General features: G+C 33.9%; 1 protein-coding gene across 9 annotated transcripts in view; it reads left to right on the forward strand.

Moving 5' to 3' along the window:
- Positions 1–19,749, forward strand: part of LOC113517425 (rho GTPase-activating protein 23) — a 477,294-nt gene that overhangs the window by 109,371 nt on the left and 348,174 nt on the right. For all 9 annotated transcript variants that reach the window (XM_052902374.1, XM_052902288.1, XM_052902317.1 and 6 more), the window contains one exon: positions 4,678–5,093. In XM_052902374.1, coding sequence (XP_052758334.1) covers positions 4,678–5,093 — 416 coding nt within the window. The remainder of the gene's footprint in view (positions 1–4,677; positions 5,094–19,749) is intronic.

A 19,749-nucleotide genomic window follows, 5' to 3' on the forward strand; every position in this document is an offset into this window, starting at 1 on the left:
AAGCCGAGTTGTGATAGGTTATCCAGAATAGTTAGATAAATTTGCATGACATACACTTAGAAGACGATTTGTATCTGGAACGAAAGATGCTGTGTAAAGAATATATCTAATGATTCCGACCAATAGTGTATCTCAAAGCAAACCCTACTTATGGATGGTTATTACATTAAACTAGTTGTTTCCCCCGACTTCGTCCGTATGACCGAGATAAAAGTAGCCTATGTCTTCCATTAATTATAAATATGTGTAAACTTAATTTCATTGGATAAGGTGTTAAGGCACTCAGAGGTAACAAAAAATCTCACTTTCACATTCATAATATTAGTACTTACTAATATCGCAGTATATACGCTTTTGCATCTAACCATCACATAGCGTCAAATGCGGTACACAAATTCAGACCACTGTTTTATCCCCCTTCCACCCCACTCATCCCCATTCATAGCCCATTCGAAATAAAATCTACTCTGATATAATATTCAGCTATTGATCCCCTACTGCAACTCCCCCTATATCCTACGTCCAACCATGAATCAATCCCAGCCATGAACTAATCTATGTGTCCAGACGACTGCGAGTGTATCCCATTAGTGCATCTCTTTCGTCTTTGGGAAACTCCAACCTTAAAAAAAGTATCACATTGTAAAGAACTGTTGAATATTACTTGTATAAATGTGAAGGTGAGTTTATTATTATTGTTACGGGGTAAAATAAAAATAATTTATGCGTTTGCAAAACTATGTTCAGATTGAAGGATGGGATAGGGCACAGAAATTACAGGGTACGGAAGTAACACTGTTCACTGCAGGTTTTCTATCAGATGGATCGTCAGCTTACCATTTAAAATTATATAATAATCCTTTAAGAGAGTGTTAATATATTTTTACTATAGAAACATGGGTCGAAATACCTTGAACCTCCTGTATAAACAGAGCAGTAAAATGCCACAGGTCTCCGGCATGAGAAGGCGCCTGGTCCAAAAGATTGTGAGCTCAGCAAGAATCTAATATTTATTTATTATATGTATAAATTAGTAAAAAAATAAATAATTACACCTATACAAATAAACTACCAAGATAAAAACAAGCTTTTCAACTTGGCTATTCTATCCATCAAAAAATGAATGATTTTTTATTTATATTATAAGAATTCTATCCGAAGAATTTGCCAAGGGCCCAAATGGTATACTCACGCCACTGCAAGTATGCAAGGTTCAAAATTTATTTATTTATGCTTTATTGCACAATGAAATTTGTACAAATGGCGAGCTTAATGCCATATGGCATTCTCTACCAGCTAAACATTAGGTAAAAACAGAATGCATATGAAGGGCAGAGGTAACGAATATATATTATACAAAAAATGTAATTTACCTGTTAAAATACATTGTCAAAAAATTACAAAAAAATATGTCACAATGATTCAGTTTCAGAGAATTTTTAATACGTCAAGGTCAGGATAATTACCCATAAAGTCATTATAGCACCAAAATTATCTCCCATCGGATACAATAAGTATGCAAATGAGGACGGTAATGATTCATAAATGGCGCGATGTAAACACAGCCCGTTATGTAAGAGACATTGTCATGTATTATTCATCTCTGAAATGTATTCAGCTCGTTGTATCTGTATCGTCATCTGTCTACATAATCTGTATATCTAACTAGTGATACAATTATAATGAAATGTAGTCTAGACATTTCTGTGTATCAATTTATTATTGAATCTGTGAGTTTGGATGTTATTTTAGAATTAAACAAAAATAGATTAGTTGCATAATAATAATGAACATGAATTCCATGATGTATAAGAATATAGGTATAATTAAAATAATAGAGTATAGAAGAGGCAAAATGCTGGGCCACCTTATACGACATGACGATTTTTTTAGCATAGTAGAACGAAAAATAGAGGGCAAAAGAGGAAGAGCAAGACCGAAGAATAACTACATGAGACAGATAAAAGAAACACTGGGTGTCATGATGTATACGGAGGTCAAGGATATGGCTTGGGATAGTGCTGGCTGGAAGATGCATGAATTGGTTGCACCGACAAAAGGAAACTCTTAAATGAAAAGAAATAGAAAAATACGCTAATATAATATAGACGAATATAGGAATATTTATTTGAAAAAAAAAATGTTAATGTTCTAATTCAGAATTCCAGCTTATTTATTTAATGTCTTGAAGAGTTATCTGTGTCACAGATATTTTGTGTTTAGTTAATTAGTTTCATAAACGAAAAAGCTTGGAATAAGTACCAGATAAAAGTTGACTTTGTCTTATGTACGTTGAAGTTACATACGATTTATTTTTGCAATATACCTTTGTTGGTGATTCCAGCAAACGTATAACCCAGAAACTGTAGAGGTAGTTCGTTTTTTTAGGACCGGCTTTTTTAAATAAAGAATGAAGCATTCTGCTGCAATCTCGCCATCGCCGATGCGCACGCATACTCACGAAAGCTTTACGTCCACCTGTACTCTAGGAAGTTTACCATGTCATCGGTAGATGGCGTGGAACAATAAAATTATAATTATTTCACTTTTATCTTCTAAAAAATGCGTGAATTTATTATATTAATATTAAATAATTATTTGTAAGTTTATAACACTAGTGGATGTTTATTTGTTAGATAATTTAATGTTTATTACTCAATCAATTTCCGGAAGCAATAATTATCATTATAATTATTGTTTCCGGAAAGGTTACTTGATGTAAACATCGTACTTATAAATATATCGTCCATCTATATTATTTTATATTATAAAATTCATTAATTGTTTTCGTGTTTCCTGACAATAATAAACTAAATACGGACAATTTGGTATTTGAAGTGTTCGCGTGATAGTGTGTAATATCATTTTATGTGTTCGACCAAATCGCTCCCTAATTGTTTGTTTATTTTGCGATATTGTTTTGTTTTCTCAGATTACATCCATAAATATAAAATTAAGTGTCCACAAATAATTAATTCTCCTACTTCTTGCTATATTTCTTCTTTTCTTGCCAATTTGTTGATCCTATTATAAATTATATTTTATCATAATTGAAACAGTTTATTTTTTGCGAAACAATAGACTTCAAAATAGGTTCTGAATTCTGTATTTTTTTATGTTCTTTACCCCGTAATTCCGTCATTTACTAACCAATTTGGATTTATTTTTATCTGAAACGGTATACTCTCAAATTGATATCAAAGAAAATATATTAAAGTCAGTTCAGTAGTTTTAAATCAAAATAATTAATTTTATCACTATTGAAGTCGGTGTTTTTTTTTTTAACAAATACGTAAATTATATAAATAAAAGTCAATACTATTAACTATCATCAACAGAACTCTTTAAGAGTGTCTAAATTGTGATTATTTCTTGTAATTGTTTATATTTATAATAAGTTTACTATTGTAATCTTTTGGAGTATCTATCTTTTTTTTTATAGTATCTATCTATCTAAATCTAATGATCTAATCTAGATTTGAATATAGATATTTACTAATCATTTTTTGACACTTATTTTTAATTGTTAAAAAATTGGCTGGTCCGTTTGCCTTATTGGTTTACTGGGTACCAGATCGTTTACTGGGTACATGCGTAAGAAAATGAAGGTGGAGTAAATTTTATCAAAATCTTTTCAGCTCTATAGTTTTTACATCAAAGTAACTAATTTTACTATAATTGAAGTAGCTATTTTTTATAGAAAAAATCTTAATATTGGTTTAATACTGTAATCTGTTATTAGTATATTTAAGCTTATAAAGTATCTAGTCGATATTGTTGATCGAAGGGCAAGTGTATAATTTAAGACACATAATTTGGTAACAAGGTAAATTTTATATTGCATTAACACAAAATATAATTGTATACTACATCGTGTACAACTGATATCTTTTGCGGGCGGTGTCGCCTTAATTATATGTGTCTACTGTAATTCTACTCATGTCTACTTATGTGCATTTTATTGGTTTCGAAACAACATACTTGACATAGATATAAATAATTATTATGAATACAGTAGTTTTATTAATCTAATCACTAATTACGGTACATAACTGCTGGGATTTTTTATTGGTTTACACGTCGTTTGGCAATCGACTATTTTTATTACTTCTCTTAATAAAAATTCAGATTACGCAAAAGTACAGGACGCTGATAAATGTCTCCTAATGCATGAATATGGGTAGGGGGAAGGGATTGTTAGTAATGCGAACTACCAGTCCTATTGCTAGCAATATAACCCGTTAGGTCGACCTCTACGTGGTCCCCCTGGAAACCATCGTGCTGAATTCCAGGTCACATCACAATGGGCTAAATGACCTGCTTCCATCTACACCTATAATCCCTCCCTGATGCCCCACCAGCGTATATCGTTAGCGCAAGCGGGATTACCATTCCATTATCATCTATAATATTAAAAAAAAAATGTATAAATATGAATAATCGCTTAGATAGATTGTGAAGGTATTCTATGAGAGGGAAACTTTATTTTATGTATTTATTTTATGGTATGAACCGTCATAAAATTTGGCATGCACGTAGTATTCGGCATTTAGGAGTAGGTATTCTGAATAAATCGAACTGAATATCTAGTTCCACGAATAAAGCTAGGTAACAAAGAAGTTTCTCTTTCGTACTGTTCTTTATTAATATTTAAATTAAATTTTCGTTTGTTGACAGATTGGCGCGCACCAATGACAGACGAATCGGAGGCGGGGCGAGGAAGGCGCGTGCCGGCGCCGCCGCCGCGACACGCCGCCGCGCGGCCGCCGGAACCGCGCCCGCGCACCCTTGTCCCCAGCACCCACACTGGCCCCGTTGTCCCCGTCACTCACCCTGGCTCCGTTGTCCCCGAGTCCGCTCGTAACCCGCCGCCCCGACTCATTCGACCATCGGAACACCTCGCCATTGTCGAACGGTCAATGGAACGTCGGCCGCCGCCTCTCGTGCCCTCCGTCACGGTGGTGCAAGGCCCGAGACCGTCTTTGCCCCCGCCGCCCCTGGTACACAGGCCCGTAGTGCCCCCGCCACTCAGGATGCCGGCTCCAGCGCTTCATCCTGTGATGAGGCTGCCGCAGCCCAGGAGAGATGTTCAGGTAAGTTAAAACTTATTTTAAACTATTAGATATTTTTTAATTTGAATTATTGAACACCAAACGGAATCTATTTATGTTTAATATTATGTTAAATAGTTTTTCTAATAGGTAGTTTGTGTACAATTGAATTTATTTTGGTATGCCATACAAAAAGTACCAGGAAGTTCATTGAATATTAATCATTTGTAATAATGCCACGGTGCATGAGCGTTGCCATTTTCCTCTTCAATATCGAAGTCAGTAATGAGATATTGACTATGTTAAAATGTTTTCAATTTATAACAATATTATGCAATTTAAAAAATTGTATTTATTAACATTTATAATTACGAATTTTTATTCTAAATTGAAAACATGACAATATTTCGTTCCTAATATTTCAAAACTATTTTTTTTAATGTTAGAAATGAAGTACAAAATGTTAATATATATATATATATATATATATATATATATATATATATATATATATATATATATATATATATATATATAAGTTAATGGAAACAAACTAATTACGCCTTTGGCTTTGGTCTCATCAAGACATCTACTTTCAAATATTCCGGCGATCTGTCTCAGATCTTATTTTCAAAGATCTATATCATAAATTAGATTATAGTTAACCTGTACCTACTTAGAATAGCCTGCTTCAGAACATAATAGACATCCTCTTGTTTGCAGTGGGTTGGTCGAGTGGGTAACACTTTATCATCGCGAAATGATTTACGATTTCTTTGACCATATAAATAATGATCGTTGTTTCTAGTCATATACAACTAGGACTCGTGTGTTTCGCTTATCTGTGGGCGTTGTCCGATCTGTGTATACGTTAATCTACAGGTGATTTTAGAGTCTTTAGTCGCATAATAATGATTTTTATGTACCAATTTGATATGGAAACTGGTACTGATGGAAAGTGGCAACCGACGCCTATAGACATGAGTAGTACCATGTGCATAACAGACTATAATGTTTCGCCCATGATACCTCCCATGCGTTGCCATTCCTGAGGACTCAGGTGTTATTCCTCTGTACCATGTAAATTCATTGCCATATTCCACCCTTCAAACCGAAACACAGTCATGCAAACATAACTGCTTCACGGTAGAAACACGAATGGGACAGAGATGCCCAAGTGTTTTTGTACTTTGTAGAGGTGCCAAATGACTTTTGTACAAAGTCACCCTCTGGTAAATAGTAGATAGTGGTTTCTTGCAGTCTACGCCAATACATAAGTACTTAACGGCATAATACTGATAATCCAATTTGTTTAATACTCTTGCGGATATGAAATTTATATTGAGTACACACTGCGCATGTTAATTAATTATTCGAAATACCGCGCGGTGGCGCCACTTGGTGTTAATGTCTTATAATCCGCTTTGAATGACGACGCTGTCGCTTCCCGTTTTGACTCACTGCAGGCTTTCTTACTTTAATAGGCTTTAATAATGAGCTAATGCGTTGTCGGTATTTATTTACTTGAAGTTTGTTATTTACCTATTACAAATATACCGACACGGATTTAAAATATTTACATATCATGTTTGCTATTGGAGATAGTAAGCAAACTAATGTGTGACTTGTTTCAATGTGGTAGATGTCACTTATGTGTAAACATACCAACATTATGATCATCTGTGCTATCTTTTATCACCTGGTTGTAAATTCTAGACTTCGTTCAATTCTAGCTTTTATTCTGTGCTCTTGGTTCCTACGTTTTAAATCCACCTTAATATTTTGTACTATTTCGTCTTCTCAAAATAGCATTAATAGATTATAAGCCTATAATTATTATTATTATTGTCAACGCATGAAGGGTATAATAGGTGATACAGTACAGTATAGTGTCCATGTAACTGTTCATGTCTATAGGCGACGGTTACCACTTTCCATCTGGTGAGCCGTCAGTTGGTTTGCCATTCTGTTGTCTAAAAGAATCAAAATAAATCAAGATTTTTAAGAAAGTTTTGCGATAGCTCTGTCTTTGGCAATGCAAATAATCTGTATAGTATAACATTTATTTTACATCTTATTTATAAACATAGGGAGGTATCTGTTAAGTAGTGTTTAAAATCTGTAATTGTTTCAATTTGTAAGTGTACCTGCGTGTGGAATTCTATTTTGCCATTAACCGCGATAATGAGTCCATTAGAAGTCGACACAGTTAAGGGCTCTTCGCGCTTCAAGACAGACCGGGGCCAAGCCTTGGCCTCTATTTGCTGGTGATTCAATGAATAACTTTAGTGTCGAAAGAGATTTTATGACTTGAAAGAATATTTCAGCAAAAGAACTTTTTTAAAAATTGATACTACTACTGAGTTCCAATAAGTTCTATTGCTGAATATAGACCGTCTTCAGAAACTTCCATACCACTTGATCATAAATATATCGGCATGCGAATTCGTTGTTTCATGTGGTTTGGAGTCGTCTAACATTGCGTGTTATTGAAAAGGCTTAAACTTATTTTAATATAGTATATTGAACCTACACATATAATAGCATAAGACTTTTTATGTGTATATTTGTTAATGACATACAATACAATATTGCCACTTAGAAAAAATATTCTTTATATAATAACAAAAAAATATGAACATTGCCAGAACAAAAAATATATTTTTTATAATGTTAAAATTTTATGTTCTGTATTGAACACTGCGTTTCTGTCACCATTTAAGAATCTTTTCAGTGGTTATTCCCAAAGAACTTCTGTCTTCCAGTTGTGTGATCGTCATTCCTCTACAATTAAAACTTCTCTTTCCTTCGAGGATAATCGCTTATAAACAAAGTAACCAATTTAAATACTTCAGTTCTTAACCCTTTAACTGATGAGAACTTACTTTGGGATTTGAGTAGGTCCCTTCAACAGTACTCCTTGATTCGTGTGGCGCTTAAAACAGATTCAGCAAAGTGTTAAGCGAATATTTTGGTTTCAGGTTATAGCGCTCACCAAAACTCCTAGTACAGCTATCTTTATAGGTTGTTGATCGTGTTAGAGTTTCTTTACAAATAGTACATTTGTTTTTCAATACAAATTAATTACAGAATAAATGTATAATCGTCCAATTACACAATCCCTTCCAAAACATAAAAAAACGAGGTTTAATTTAGGTTAGTTGGCTAGTTATTTTAATTTGTTCAGTGTAACAATCACCTAGTCATCACCATGTGGAAATATCACAATATACGATTTGATACAAAATTCGTCCCACTTTAGGGCTCGAGTAATGACTTGGCCCACTTAAACTTGCTCTTGATTGAGTGGCTATCGGTGCTCGGTATGTTCTGTATTCGACAGGCAATCAGCCGAGAATTGAAAGAGACCGTTTGTCTTGATTTTATTGCAGTACAATGGCTGCTCGGGTCCAAATAGTGTTACGACAGTACCGTAACGGTAGTGGACTACATGTTACTGTTTATGTTTTAAGCTTGTCGGTATTTGTAATCTCAAAGTTCGGTTAAAAGTTGTCTAAAAATTATGCTCTTCCCGTCCGCTTCGAAAAAGTTTTTCAGTCATAAAATCATTATTTGATATTTTAATAATATTGTATAATAACTTTTTTTTTTTTTGTTACAATTATATTAAAAAGCAGTATTTTAATATTTTAGTGATAGCTTTTTCTTTTACATTCTTTTCGAAAATTATACCGTGCTTACGAGAATCCTTTAAAATAGAAAGTAATTATGTTTTCGATATTCGAGTATATCAATAAAATCCGTTTACTTATCGTTTAAAATGGCAATCAATAAAAAATACGTACATATAGTTAATTTTAAACTTTTCGTTGTTTACACATTTTAAATTCACAATCGGGACTGAACGCGACGTGATTACAGGTAAATAATATTCGACGTGATCACGGCAACATTGAAATGAACTGCGTCTCTTGGCATCTCGCATAGATTCTTCGGCCACCCTCACATTGTCACTATCGAAATGCCAGCAATAAAAATGACATATGTAGCTACTATTTATCTGTAATCGTGTCCACTTTAATCTTGATCGTTAATTTAAAATATATGTATATTGGTGAAGTAATACATTTTAAAATTGTGTAAGTGTGCATGTGTATTTTTGCATAGCTACTACGAGCATATTAATAACATCAGAAAATGTGTGATACGTCCAACAATGTACATTGATTTGTCGCTCCATCGTGCGAAGCGACTGTCTAATCGCCTACCAGAGAAAGGTGTCTGCTGTCTGTACATTATCAGTTGACACTTTACCACAACTATGTTGTCGCGATCTTTACTAGAACCAGCTATCAACGAGTAGGATAATTTTCGCCTTAACACGAGAACCTAATTACGCAGGTATTGAGGCTAATGGTGGGAAATAAGAAAGTTACTATTTTGTGTTGCAATACATTTTATATCCCTTCAGCAAGTAGTTTTTATTATAATTACGAGTACATTAGGAGTCCACATTGCTGCAAGCAGATGGGCTAAGTTTTTTTTTAATTAATAAAAGTGGACTGGTGCCCTTTACGTGCATTATTGATTTACGCTCACGGTGTGAGGGGCGATAGGTGAAAATAATGTCATGAATCAGTGATGAATTCACCTTGAATCAACTATGATTATTTTCGGAGGAGACCACGTTCATGTTGCCATATATACATATACAATTCTATAGAGATATATATGTATTTTAATGGTAAGTTAATACTTAAATAAAAAAAAAATTAAATGTATTTATTGGAACCATAAAAAATTACAATTGTAGGGTAGTGTACGATAAATTATATAAATTAATATGTATTTAGATAAACATAATTTCATAGTAGAAAAATCACAACCATACTGTTTCCTCTTTTTATTGTACACGCATTGCCCGTTGGCTACTAATGCTACTTCCCTCTCAGGGTCTGCTGGAAGAAAGCTCTACAGAGTTAAGCTCGCCTGTTGTATATCTTTATTCAAAATAAATTATGGAAATTTAATATTTGTGTACTATAAATAAAAATAAAGGAATCTCCTAACGCTGTAGTAATAACTTGTAATATTCTTTATAAAAAGTCATATATCGCTACCTAATTTACACATAATTACCATTCTTTCAATAACATTGCTTTTATGGTTAGCCTCATTGAATCGTGCCGAATCTGTGTTTAGTTAATATGCTTTTCTAACGATCATTCAATTATCGTCTTTAAATATTTCGAGTTTAGAATCATTATTTTTATTGAATTACTAATGCAGTTCAAATTGACATAATATCGATTTAATAGATTCGAATAGTCTAATAAATATAATAGAATAGTCCGCTCGTAGACGCGTGGGTGTCTTATTCAATGGGTAGTATTCGATACTTTGTCACTATCGATGCTTATTATATCGAATAATCGATTTATTTATTAGCGAGTGCAATGACCTTTTAATTGTTTATTGTGGAGAACACCCACTTACTTCGGTTTGTGTTTAGTAATTGAAGTTTCTTAACTGTGCCGCAATTTATTTCTAGATGTATTGTGCTCATTAAAGATAAGTATAATAGACAATACTGAAATAATTGTGTTTCATAATCTAGTAGTTTCCTGTTTTTCTCCAAGATTGAATTGTTTTAAAGATTATAAGCCTTTTTAATAAGTGTCGTTAAGTACGAGTATATAAGAACTCTAACCCAAAAGTGTAACTTTTGTGCCAAAGTTCTTGACATTTCTAGAAAAAAATTAAAGGAAAAAATTAAGGGATAAAAAAAAGCTCAAAGTTTCTAGTTTAGATATCTTATAATGAAAGAATTTTTTGAAGCAACGTGTTCCGCTCAATCCTAACGAATACTGAAAAAAAAAATTTTTTTTTATTTTTTTCGGTCCTTTTTTTTTCTACGAATTTGGAAAAAAAATTCTAACTTAACCACTACATGGATGGGATAGCTTATGCTGTTTTTGATAAATGCATTGTCTTATCTTAATTAGGTATGTTAATTAAAAAAACACATAGAACAAGAAAATCATAAACGACGTACAGTATGAAGCAGTACATGCGGTTGGATCATAAATCGTATCTTAGTCTAAGATGTATATATTTAATTTGTCAGTTATTCGAGTAACTCTTATAAGTGAAGCGAATAAAAATTCGAACATAGTACTAAAGCGAATCGATGCAATACGTAAATGCATTCCTTGAAAGGCATCTGAAGGCGTTCAATTGAAAAATAGCCTATTACCATCCAATAACCAATGCAGTAGAAAGTGCAGAGATCTTAGTAATTCTCTAAGCAATAATTCGTCCCTGGGATTCTATATCTGACAGTTGGTATACTACAGTGACTATACTTCTGATATACTGGTGGATATTTTTAATAAGTATCTCAGGGTAGCGGTGGGTATAATATATAGCAATATCTATATATTTTAGTTACAATATCTATACACTGGCCTAATAATGAATAATATATAAATGTGTCCAATATTTAATGTCGAAATGAAGAATCCGGTCGAAATCAATATATTTATCAGACCGTTATGGGCGATATCGAAATGAGTTCGACCTTTTTTCCGCCACCAATGCCCAAACGAATCCGATATATATATATATATATATATATATATATATATATATACATATACATATATATATATATATATATATAGCGAAATAATCTAATGTAATAATAATGTATGCGAATTGTAAATAATGCGTGATAGTGTTATGGTTATTCTCATATATATATATATATATATATATGAGAATAACCATAACACTATCACGCATTATTTACAATATCTGTGTGTTCATGAAATCGTAAAACGCGACTGCAGTAGTTTTTTTTGCGAAATGTTAAATACTTATTAACATTAAAGTTTAATGTCTATTGATGAAATCTTAAAAGACAATGCAGTTTCATTTAAACTTTTCGTATTATTCTTCTTATAACCATTTGTGTATCTTAACACAATTTATCATCGCTCTCCGCGTGTTTGTCGCTTTCGCTGAAACAGCGGCAGGCGTGCCGGAGCCCTCGGGCGCCACTGATTTACCGCGCACTGACTGGCTCATTATTCCGCATTATCACCTGTACGCGTGCGCACCCTACTGATAACCTTTCTTATTTAACGTACAATACTATTCCAGTGTCAGAGGTGATTAGAAGTGATTGTGACACAGATACGTAAACAGTAACTTCAGTTTGTACATAATGTTTTCATTTCTTTATTAAGACATTATACATACGTACGTGCTTTGTGTTTCCTTAATTCATAAATGCACCGCCTATTTATTTCTATTTGCCCAATAGTTGACTGGTAGAGAACATCATCCGATGTTTAGTCCGCCGAATGTACATACATTTATACTATATATTAAAGCCACCTCTTCCTTTCTCGTGGGTGTCGTAAGAATCGACTAAGGGAAGGCGAGGGATGGGCAGCAACGACCCTTTTAAAATATTTTTAAAGCCTGACTACGGTTTCTATCCGCCTGCCAAGCATGGTAACTACTGGCAAAACCGCCCAAGAGGGAGCCTTATTTTCACCAGTGGACAGTTAAAGGCTGATATAATAATAATTAAAAATTAAATAAATATACAAAATAAATTTAATATATATTATATTATTTTCAGATAAGTCCAATTTGATCTTTATAAGATTATAATAACCATATTTATGTATAAAAAAAAGTAACAAACTTAATACAATTATTCATTGGATAAAATGTGGCTTATAACATATTTCTTGTCGGCTACTAATAAACGCAAAGTTAATTTATCTGGATGACCACGAGCCACTAAAAAAGCCAGAACTACTCTGTTTTATTTAACTTCCAAATGTCAGCTTTTTTTAGTTGCATTTAAAACGGCGCCTCGAGCGGGAACATAATATTTTGGTAACAGGATACAGGGATTACCTACTACCGTCAATTGAAGAAAGAAAAAAAAACAGTAAAATAAGATGTCGGTGAACCGTGTCGGTTTTCAGCTAAGCACGATCTTGAGACGTGAGTGTTCTCTTTTGGTTTTGGTTTACAAATTAGGCAAGAAGGCATATCGATTTATTTAGGCCATTTTGAAAACCCTCGAAGTTAATTCTTGATGAATTCGTCACATGGCTCATTGTGACTGATCCGCTCACCTATTATTCCTCACTGGTGCCCCGTCAACGTATACCGATAGCTAAATTACCATTTCATTATCATCCAATAAATACAAATAAATAATATTAAAAAAATTATATAATTCTCGAAACGCCGGAACAAATCTTCATAAATTGTAGAACCATCTCGATCACGTTAGCTTTCATACAAAAAAAAACCGCATCATAATTGGTCCATTTATTTAATAGCTACGATGCCACAGACAGACAGACAGACACGTCAAACTTATAACACCCCTCTTTTTGCGTCGGGGGTTACGAAGTTATCTCGCAATCGTCTGATCAGACTTGTACACTTAATATAATAAAGTCATTCACTATAACCTAACATCGCTTTCTTCCCAAGTTTAGTATCGGCTAATAAAACAAGTCATACAACTCAAATCAGCATTACATCAACATTTTGATATTTATCTGTAAACAGCTAGTGTTAATCCGCACCTAAGTGGCCACTCATCGCAAATACTAACACTTAACGGCGCATAAATTAACACTATAATGTTTACGCGACCGCTTTCCAATGTCAACGCACAATCGCCGCCCACGCTGCGCGCGCGCGTGATTGACAGCCGCGCACCAAGTTGACCGTTTCCATTGCCGTCTTACGATACGAGATTTCATTACATTTCCAAATTAATAAATCGTGACGTACGTAACAGTGAGTAATGGTCAACTACAATTAAAACTGTTATCGTTGACTTACACAATAATTTAAATTATTTCAAGATATCAAATTTAAATTATAAGAATATCATATTCGTGATAAATTATATAGTTTCGAAATTTTGTTTAATAGGAACCTTTCTAAAATACTTTATCTTAGCTTACCAACCTACAAATAATTCACTATTTTGCATATGGTTCTTTTTCCCTAAGAGGAAGATTTCAAAGACAGTCTTATAAATAAATTTTAAGACATTATTGAAAATTAAGAAGGAACAATTTTGTGAAAATAATAAGCACATCAATACTAAAGCAAGTAGACACTCAAAGACAATATTCTTATTGTAATAATTAATAATTTTAATCCTGGCTGCTGAGGTTCTTCTAATTTCTATCAACCAAGACAGTAACCATCTCGATAAAATAGCTTCTAAAACTGCACCGAATTAAGTCCATTCGTTTAAAAGCCATAATATTAGATATACCATAAACACAGAAAATGGCATCAAACTTATATACTTATATACGCCACTATATACGTCGCGTTGAAAAGGTCACACAAACCGCACAATCATCTGATCGATTTAGTAGGAAAGGTTTAAGTTCAAGGCTGTGATATGGTAACCGATTAGATACCGACCAATGGCTCGATTTTGCTAACAAACTGTTAGAGTTGAGAAATTGTTTGATCGAAGCCCTGTTTAAAGTTTATATTGACGCATTAGTCTGAATAAAATTGGCAATTGTGAAATAAATAATGTTTCTAATTTTAACTTTTATGTATTGTGCTCACTTATACTTACTAATAATGTAAAGGTGAGTTCGTTTATTATATCTTGGCGCCATAACAATGGCTTAATTAATTATATAGAATTTAGCATTCGCATAATATGTGAGATAGGGCATACAGTGTTTTTTGTCCAGAGTTATCAATACGTATATACTCGTCAACATACAGACTAAAAATTAATTACTCATTTTAAAAGATACATTATAACTGTACTAGCTAATAAATGATCCAAAATTTTCTAAATTAGATATGTATTTAATTCGAAAACAAATGAACGACTTTAGATTTAAACGCAACACCATTTAGATTTCAGCGACTATGTCGCTCCGATATCGTTGCAGTTTTTATTGTGGATATCGAGCGAGAAATTATATTTTTAATATTAAAAAAATGTATTTATGAAATCGTACCTGATGACAATGGATACGTGAAACCTGAGATGATTATGCAAATAATCGTCTTTTACGGTGCGTCATATGTTCATCACATCACACAATGCCGTACCAAGTACTATGTAGTGAAAATCCCTTTTGCTATGCAAATGTACCGCTCGAAATGGTAATACCACTTCCGTTACCGGTTTTGTACTACACTGGATTTTCGCGTGAATTCTATTACAAGTATGTTATAAATTTATGATATTCTTACTTCTTGGCTAATATTGAATGACAAGGCAATAAGGAATACCATTGGGTCACAGTCGGCTTGTTTGCTTATTCCAAGATGTTCAAAATAAGCTTCTATGATATTACAATGGTTTCGGTTATGCGACATGTCATTAGAACTCATAAATAATTTATCGTACAATGAATCATAGTGTAAATAGAAAAAAGATTCCATTTTGACGTGTCCGTTTACGAGTGGTATAAAAAAGTTTCTTAGTGTTTTTTAATGGTGATAATGGGATGGTAGCGCCGCCTGCATTATCGGAATAGCCTGGCGGGGCACCAGTGAGAGATGATAAGTGAGGATAAAAGCAAGTCCATTAGCCCACCATAGTCACGATAGAATTAACCATATCAGTTCCAGGGGGAACTACAAGGGGGTCAACTTGACTGGATGTAAACCCCATTACTTACAGTCCCTTACCCCTTATACGTTTTTAATGAGTGATAATGGAATGGTAACCCCGCCTGCGCTAACGGTTTATGCTGGCGGGGTACCAGTTAGGGATGATAGGTGAGAATGAAAAGACAAGTAAGTTATACATTATTATTTTCTTCTAATGAATATTCCTGGAATTCAGCACGATGATATCCAGGGAGTACCACAAGAAGATCGACTTGACAAGGTGTGGATATTGCTGGTAATGAGACTGGTAGTCCGCATTACTAACAATCCCTTCTCCCTGACCCATCTCTAGTTATGTTGTAATCAACATAAAAACATAATTTCTTAAAATAACTCTTATACGTCAAATAAATGACATCGGAATGTGAAATATATCGCCACAGTCTTACCTCATGTCCGGGAGGGACTGCGACACTATACCAGTTGTTTAAAAAGTTATTGGTCTCGAAATTATGGGGCCATATTTTAACACATAACACTGAGTACCGCGGAAATAAGGCCTACATTGTATGAAAGGCTATTGTTTGGACGACAAAGAGAAACAGTTTTATGTGTCGGCAATAAAATGATTGTAAAAACTTTTTCTTCAGTCATTGACACATAAAGTTTACATAGTATTTTTTTATACAACACAGAACATATTGTAAGCATTAATTGCGTGACATGGATTTTAATAACGCCTATTTCTAATGAGGACTATACTCGAAAAATCGCGTCGATATACAGTGATAATGTTTGTAATATTGTGTAACTATTTATATATTTAATATAGTGAATTATGATGCTGCTGAACATTTTGGTTTAATTTACCTTTATGTGCAAACTTTAACTCTTTCACAGGTTTTATATAAATACACATATACACACAAACGCGTACGCACGCACACAACGTAGTTTCTTTTATTGGTGTATTTTGTTATATTCCTCAGTCGCCTGTTACATTTAGAGGAAGAAAAAGCAAAAATGAAAGGAATAAATTTGGTTCAAGTTATAGTTTTTCTTTGTTTTTCTACCGACCATTCGGAATCATAGCAATTTCAGCTAAGGAGAAGAGCAATGACTTGTTCTTACTTCTTATATGTTTTTTTTTTATATTCACATGAATATCTGATATTCTTCAAAAGGATGCCGTCGCAATGATAGTCCCATGTTATCACTCAATATAATAATTTTCCAGTAAACAAATTGCAAGCTAATATAAGTTATGTCTATTGCAAATATCGAATAGATAGCGCGATAAATCAGCGGGTGCAGCCGCCCACGCAACACCGCGTGCAATAAATAACTTAGTGCAGACAGCCGACAGGAGCATCCTACGAGACGTACTCTTGTAGAAATGCATTATCTATTTAGCCAGCTTATGCTGCATATTTTGTCCAAGAATGCAGTCGCCGCGGATCTAAATGTGCTAACGAACTATTCATCTAAAGTTCGCCTTATACAGGGTAAACTTAAAAGTTCTTTTATCTGTTAGTTAAATTGAATATTTTCCCAAAAAGACACATAATTTAGAATTTCGAATTACAAGGAAGAATATTTAGTCGCAACGAATTAGCTGTTAAGTGAATACAACATGTATTTTTTTCCTGCAATACTTAGATATTTCTTACTCAATTTTATTTAAACAGCTGAACAGCTGACTTCAGACAAATTAGATACACAGTTCATATTAACTATTTATCCAACTTGCGTGCGACAAGCTTGGCAACTACTGGCAAAACCCCTCTTATGGGGGAAGCCTATGTTCAGCAGTGAATGTTTTTGTTTATACAACTTAGAATGGCAAACAAGCTGACGGCCCACCTGATGGAAAGTGATAACCGTCGCCTATAGACATGAGCAGTACCATGGACATAACAGAGTATACCGCCTCGCGCATGATACCCCCCATGCGTTGCCATTCCTGAGGACTCAGGTGTTATTCCTCTGTATCCAGTAAATTCACACCATATCCCACCCTTCAAACCGAAACACAGCCATACAAACACAACTGCTTCACGGTTGAAACACGAATGGGATAGAGGTACCCAAGCAATCTACTTTTGTAAAAAGTCTCCTTCTGGTAAAATAAACAAGCATACGGCCCATCTAATGATAAACAGAGATATCGTAGCCTATGGACGCTTGTAACATACGGGATGTCATGCGCGCGTTGCAGGCCCTTAAGAAATCCTAATACGCTCTTTTTGAAGAACTCCATGCTGTAGTTTCCAGGAAAAGCCTCGGCAGGAAGATCATTCCACAACCAAATCGATATGGTATATTATGGTATAAGGGCAAAACCGAAGCATACCTACAGTATACATAATACCAGTTAATCCGTTTATGTATGCATATAATAATAGCCAATAGCCCTCATCTATTCCAAATAATATGTATAATAGATGATCAATCGAACCGTTAATATGGAAGGAGGTAGCAAACATTCAAACTCACTTTCACATCTATAGTATTAGTAAGGATAAAGTAACATGCCAAATGACACACAAGTCGGCAAAGGCAGTTAATAGATTCTCACTGTTGAGTTCCTTCATAGGTTTCCCATAATCTGGGAGAAAGTAAAATTGTAATTGAAAACGTGGCATGATGAAATTATTTCTGCATTTTGATTTGCGAAATAAATCCACTAACGTTGATTGCTTTTCATCACTTGTTGTGTCGTGACTTGGATACTTTTACCAGCTTTAGACTCATAGATGAGACGATGTGAATAGAATAAATAATAATAATAAATATCACTGAATGTACTCCACACCGCCGTCTAGTCCCAAACTAAGCAGAGTTTGAAATAGATATACTTAATTATGGAAGCTGTTTCATTATTCTTATGTTTTGTCTCGCTTGTCCATAAATATTTTGATGTATTTCCATTCATTTTAAAATTTGAATGGCAGGCCAACTAATGTCCTACTTGGTAAGAACCTACGATTATTTATATGATCTGCACCATGAGAATTATATCTATAATGCCTTGTCATTCGTAAGGTTTAAGATTTTATACGTTCAATAATTCCACTGCTATATTTTGCTCCACAAACCAAATTACAGTAATGCAAATATAGCTGCCATGTGGTCCCAGCATAGAATAGGCCACCCCTTCCTTTTCCGTGAGTGTCGTAAGAGGCGACTAAGGGAACATAATGGTCGAGGGATGGTTGCGAACTAGCCTGCAACTAAGCGTGATAGCTATTTTCAAAACCCCCTAATAGGGAAAAGCCTGTGTTCAACAGTGGTCAGTTAACAGTTGATACGATGAAGCATAACTGCATGTTAGTAGAGATACAAATAGAACAGATGTATCCATGCAAACAATGTTTTCTACAATGGCACTCTCTGTCAGTCTTCTATTCTTTTCTACATATGCGCATGAATTTGCAATATAATATACACAATTTGTGATTAGACGCTGGTCACTGTTATTACAATCGATAATACCCACGTAATCGCAATCGAATTAGAAATCGGACTTAGTCTGCTATATCGAGTCAAATTACCGGCTGTGTGCGATTCGTTGCATAATGAGATTAGACGCATTAGTTAGTTCATTGCCCACTAATATATTAAAGCTATTCAATATATATATTTTTTTTTATTTTCGTATAATAAGAATTAGTTGTTTCAAGTGAATGATAAAAGAAGGATGTTTCATTCCGATATGTTTTTTTGTAACAAGATATCTTCACTTAGTGTACTGTTATGGTTTTTTTAATCGTCAAATCTAACTTATTTTGCTTTGTCCTGTTAATATTATGTCAATTGTAAAGATGCTGGTTTGGATATTTGTTACTCCATAACAACCCTTTCCTGTTTTGTTTATATTTGTCCTTTGATATTACAATATTTTATATATTTTACAAAGTCATCTGATTCGGTACCTCTGTCCCATCCTTGTTTCTGTCGTAAAGCATTTGTGTTTGTATAGCTTTCTTTCTGTTTCAAGGGTAGTTTATAGCAATGATTATAATTTTATTACTACATTCCACCCTTCAAACCATAGGTACAGAGGCATATCACCTTAGTCCTCGGGAATGGC

The sequence above is a fragment of the Galleria mellonella genome, unplaced genomic scaffold (genome assembly GCF_026898425.1).
Source record: "Galleria mellonella isolate WM207_F2 unplaced genomic scaffold, CSIRO_AGI_GalMel_v1 utg103, whole genome shotgun sequence".
NCBI classification, from domain to species: Eukaryota; Metazoa; Arthropoda; class Insecta; order Lepidoptera; family Pyralidae; genus Galleria; species Galleria mellonella.